The sequence below is a fragment of the Vigna unguiculata genome, chromosome 3, assembly GCF_004118075.2.
Source record: "Vigna unguiculata cultivar IT97K-499-35 chromosome 3, ASM411807v1, whole genome shotgun sequence".
Lineage (NCBI taxonomy): Eukaryota > Viridiplantae > Streptophyta > Magnoliopsida > Fabales > Fabaceae > Vigna > Vigna unguiculata.
This window is the reverse complement of record NC_040281.1, coordinates 3,329,588-3,334,796: the sequence shown is the minus strand read 5'-3', so window position 1 is coordinate 3,334,796 and position 5,209 is coordinate 3,329,588. Positions and strand designations below refer to the sequence as shown.

General features: G+C 41.5%; 1 protein-coding gene across 1 annotated transcript; it reads left to right on the top strand.

The window, feature by feature from the left end:
* Nucleotides 1-797: 797 nt before the first annotated feature.
* Nucleotides 798-5,008, top strand: LOC114178228 (BTB/POZ domain-containing protein At1g63850). The gene is made up of 3 exons (XM_028064020.1): nt 798-1,997; nt 2,456-3,444; nt 4,506-5,008. The coding sequence occupies exons 1-2, from the start codon at nt 1,098-1,100 to the stop codon at nt 3,398-3,400; spliced, it is 1,845 nt and encodes a 614-aa protein (XP_027919821.1). The 5' UTR covers nt 798-1,097; the 3' UTR covers nt 3,401-3,444; nt 4,506-5,008.
* The last annotated feature ends 201 nt before the right edge of the window (nt 5,009-5,209 follow it).

Below are 5,209 nucleotides of genomic sequence, written 5' to 3'. Positions count from 1 at the left end.
ACTACAAATAAGACATGGTTATTCTACAAAATCGCACTAATGAGCAAACATGGAAAAACAACGATCCACGTAAGCATCTTTTAAATGTATTGTATAATAACTTGAAGCAGACATGAATAATATTGTGATAAGGTGGGAGACGATCGTCTTAGTATGATTCAAACGTGCCTTGAAAACCAGAAAAAAAAATGATACCAATTGTTTGTGGCTTTAACATGATAATCTGTGATGATGAAAAACAACAACTTTTGAGTTTTTGTTTTCCTTTCACGAAAAGAAAAGCTGGCCATAGAAAAACAGAGTTATTAGCTCTCTGCCAAATATCGACACCATGATTAGTACAACTCCATGGAGCTTCGGGTTAAAAAAATCTCTAAAAAATTAAGAAAATTCTTCTTTTTTTTTTCCATAAAATACATAATTTTAAAATTTAAAGCACGGCATATCTTAAATAAGAAAAGAAGAAGAAGAAGAAGGAGTTTAAAGGAATGATAAATTAAGTCTGACAAGAATATAAGAAGTGCAGGCTAAGCGTAGTTGAAGTAGAGGAGCCATAAAATAAGACATCTCACGTGTTAGTTTATTTATTACTGAAATAATTAATGATCTGTGAATCTGCCATATTGTTGTGTTCAAAAGTCAAAACCAGGATTTGGAAAAAAAAGAAAAACTTTTTTTGATGAGATTAATGAAACCATAGGGTTGGGAACAGAAATATAGAGGGACAATACACATCTACCAGTAACATATGATGTTTGTTGGTTTGAGTTTTGAATGTGAGTTGTGTGGTTGCGCATGTGAGTGAATGTACCCACCAAACAGCAAAGGGGTTAAAATGGTGAATTCCAGTTGGAAAAGAATGAGGGTGATATCTCTTTCAGGTATTAATGGTTGTGTGGGTTTTTTATCCCATTCCCACCTCACACGTCTCGTTTCCACCGCCATTTATTAAACCTTGCGCCACTCTCTCTCTCTTCTTTCTTCTGCGATGCGCTAAAGGACAAGAAGAAAAACAGGCGCAACAGAGATTAGTAGCAGTAGCAGTGTGATTAGTGATTATCGCAACAACAATACAATAACAAGAACGACAACATTGGATGGCAGCGACAACTACAACAACTTTCCTCAAACTTCAAAACCAGCCCACCAAGCCCAAACGACGCAAGTATCGAGAAACGACAATCTCCGCTGCGGCATCTCCAAACCACACCCAAACAATCCCTCACCGTCGCACTCCTCAATCCCCTATATGTTCCCAAACCCCATCACAACCCGAACCCGAACCCGAACCACCTGCATTGCCCGAATCTCCCTCCACCCACAGGATCCGCTTCTCGCCGGGGCGCTTCTCCCCGATAATGGACTTCACCCACTCCTCCCCCACCGCCAACGGCCACCACCCCTCCCAGCCGCAGGCCCACGACTTCCCTTCCAGCTTCTCCAAGTTTAACTCCGCCCTCACCGCGGGCCTTTTGAACCCAATGTCCCCCCCGCCCGACAAGACCCGATCCAGCCCCACGCTCTTCGAGATGATGGCCAGCGAGCCCGATGTCCACCACAGGCCCACCACCCACATCCCGCCCACCACCGTCACCGCCGCCGCTGCGTCGTCGCTGCACAAACCCCAAATTCTCGATCGCCACGCCCTCATGATGCAGCGGATTTCGGACCTCTTGGGGTCCCGCAGCCCCGGGAACCAGTTCAACGATGCCGCTTCCAGCGATATCAAGCTCACGCTCAGCTCCAAAGATGGAATCAGTGTCTCCATGAACGTGCATCGCCAAATCCTCGTCGCGCATAGTAGGTTCTTCTCGGTGAAGCTCTCCGATCGCTGGACCAAGCAGCAGCAGCAGCGCTCGCCGGTTCCCTACGAAGTTGAAATCGCCGATTGCGACGATGTGGAGGTTTACATCGAGACCTTGAGGTTGATGTATTGTAAGGATCTTAGGAAGAAGCTCATGAGGGAGGATGTCTCCAGAGTTCTCGGTATCCTAAAGGTAACGCCGTTTTCTGAGGGTTTTGTTATTTTGTTCAGGCATTAACTTGGCTGCATTGTTAGGATCACGCCATCTGAGATTTGTTCTTAAAGTGTGTGTCTTGGTGGTTAGTGCGTTAGGGCAAGAGTTCTATCTGAACTACTTTTAATCTCGAATTCTAAACAATATGGATTACTCTTTTGGGATGGAACAGTTTAGCTGTTCTGTTTTATTGGATGGATAGTGGATGTTAATTAAATGATGCTGTGGGGTTAGGTTTGGGCAGTAGGAAAAGTTTGAATTTCGTATGTGAACAGTTGAAGGATGGAAATTCTGCTGTTTAGGTTATGGGTTTGGCTATTTATTACGCCAATGCATTCCTTTTCTCGTCCCTTGCTGTTTTTTGTGCCTGTTTGGAATTTGCCTTGTTTAGGGTTGTGGGGCTGAACCAGTTGTTTTTCCTTGTGGTTTTTTATTAGGTTTCAGCTGCCATTGGGTTTGATGCTGGGGTTTTGTCTTGTTTGGAGTACTTGGAAGCGGCACCTTGGGCCGAGGATGAGGAAGAGAAGGTGGCATCGCTCCTTTCTGAGCTTCGTCTTGAAGCGGTTGGCGCAGGGGAGGTTTTGAAGAGGGTTTCAACTGATGCTGCTACCAATGGAAATGAAGAGGGGAGTGATAATGAGGAGGTTCTTCTTAAGCTTATCCGTGTGGTTCTTGAAGGCAAGGATGAGAAGGCCAGGCGTGAGATGAAAGGGTTAGTGTCGAAGATGCTGCATGAAAATTCTTCTCAGAATGATCTTCGGAAGGAGTCGCTGTACTTAGCATGTGATGATTGTCTGCAGTTACTTCGTCACCACTTTTTGCAGGCTGCGGGTTCGGACTTGCAGGATGTGAGTCAAATTGCAAGACAAGCAGACAATTTGCATTGGATTTTGGATATTTTAGTTGACAGACAGATTGCCGAGGATTTCCTGAAAACATGGGCCTCTCAGGCAGATTTGGCTGAAGCTCATTCTAAGGTGCCAGCAGTTCACAGGTTTGAGGTTAGCAGAGTTACAGCAAGGTTGTTTGTTGGGATTGGGAAAGGACAGTTGTTGGCTTCTAAAGATGTTAGATGTTTGCTTCTAAAAACATGGTTGGTGCCCTTTTATGATGACTTTGGTTGGATGAGGAGGGCATCGAAGGGGCTTGATAGGCACCTAATTGAGGATGGTCTCAGTAACACGATTCTTACTCTGCCACTCTCCTGGCAACAGGATATTTTGCTTGCTTGGTTTGATCGTTTCTTGAATTCCGGCGAAGATTGCCCAAATATTCAAAGAGGATTTGAAGTTTGGTGGAGAAGGGCTTTCTGGAAGAGGAATGGAGAGCAAGAACGGACAAGACAACTACGAATTACAACTACATCAGCTGAGAACCCTTGAAGACAGATTGTTCCACTGTGGAAAAATTGGCAGTAAATTATTGGGTACGTCACCTTTTGTGCTTCTTGTGATCATGTCTATTTGATTCATCTACGACCTGCAAATTCAATGGTGTGAAATATGTAGTTAGACTTGATGCCTTCATGCTCTGGCTAGAAGTTAGCACTGTTTATCTTCACCACCTATTTTGTTGGAAATAACCAAAGAGGGTCGTTTAGTTTGAGTCGGTGCATGGAACCTCTTTCCTTTTCTCACTTCATATCTGCTGTATTATTTACACTTAGGTCATCAGTAATTTTGCTCTTATCTATAGAATGGATGACATTCCTAGAGAAGGAACTGACAAAAGTGGTTATGTAGTGTACCTAAGACAAAATCAGTCTTTATTTTATCAATGATAGTTCCAACTTCCTCGTATCCATGTAGTGTGGTGGCAAGACATGCCTAGCTTCTTTTGTAATTTATATAATTTTTTAGGTTCCAAAATACCATTTCTGATAACGTTTTTGACTTGTCCGAATGAAGTATAAAATAAGATTCATGTGGTTGACTAAACATTAGATTTTCTTCTAAAAATAACTGGTCGTGGCATCATTTCTATTTTCTGATGCCTGGATGCTGTTTAAGTGTTGTTAACTTGTCAGTGAATATTTTGGCACACCATCATCATATTGGCCGCACAGTAATAAGTTTAGATGCTTGATTTTTGCTCTTTGAAGTCAATCTTCTTAAAAATTCTTATAAGCGTGAGATTCTTTTGTTTTATTTCTCGGTGTGAAGTTATGAACATGCTGGCCAATACTAGCATCATCCCTTTTGGCTGTGAAGATCTCTTGTTTGTTTTATGTTGCATTATTCTCTTATGCAGGTAAACTTCGTCTTGGTCAGTTAGTTGTATGATTCGTTGGTCTTTATCTCATATTTGTGCTTTTGATTGGCATATTCCTAAATTGTTCAACTTCTATTTGTCAAGGCCTGCCACATAAATCTATTCCTTAGAAATGCATGTTTTCTTCAGTAAATATCCCGTAATTGCTCCCGAACATAAGTAAAATGCATTTTCCTGGAAAATAATTCAATCTTGGTATTGTGTTTCTCACTGTAGTTTCAGTGACGAATATAAGTTTCTGATGGTTCAATGCAAGCTCCCCGGCAAGAGTTCAAGGTAGTTGAATGCTGTTAAAGAATGGTTGGCCTTCAATTTTCCAAGTTCCTAAGATGAGCCATGTTTATCGAGTTCAGCAACTCGTTCCACGTTATGTTCCGCTGGGTTCATGGAAGGTTCAACACGAGGATAAAATTTCTTTTATGGTAGAGCATCAAATAGCTTTGAATGCAAGAAAGATGATGGTGGTGAAAAGGAGGATGGAGATATATACATATACTTAAATATCTTTCTTGCAAATTAGGTTATCTTGATTATTGAATGGTATTGAGTATTGAATATATTCAACCGGTTGTGTTATATATGATGGGAATAACTTGGAGGGAGGTTAAACTTTGGGAATATAATTTGTTTTTTCTTTACTGAAGACTGTGGATTCATTTTCTATTTCTTGCTTTTCAACAAAAGTTTTGAGAGATGCAAAACCTTCACCTTCACTTTCACCGTTCTTGGGTTTTTGTTTCTTGCTTGTGTGTTAGATTCTTTATGAAAGCATGGTGAAATGGCTATGGAAATTAGCCATGGTACAGGCAACATAATCATCCATGCTTTTCACGAAAAGGGAAAGAATGATGAAGAAGTGGAAAGGAAGAAGTTTTGCAAAGTTGGAGTTTCCATAATACTAGTCAAACGACCAGAAAACA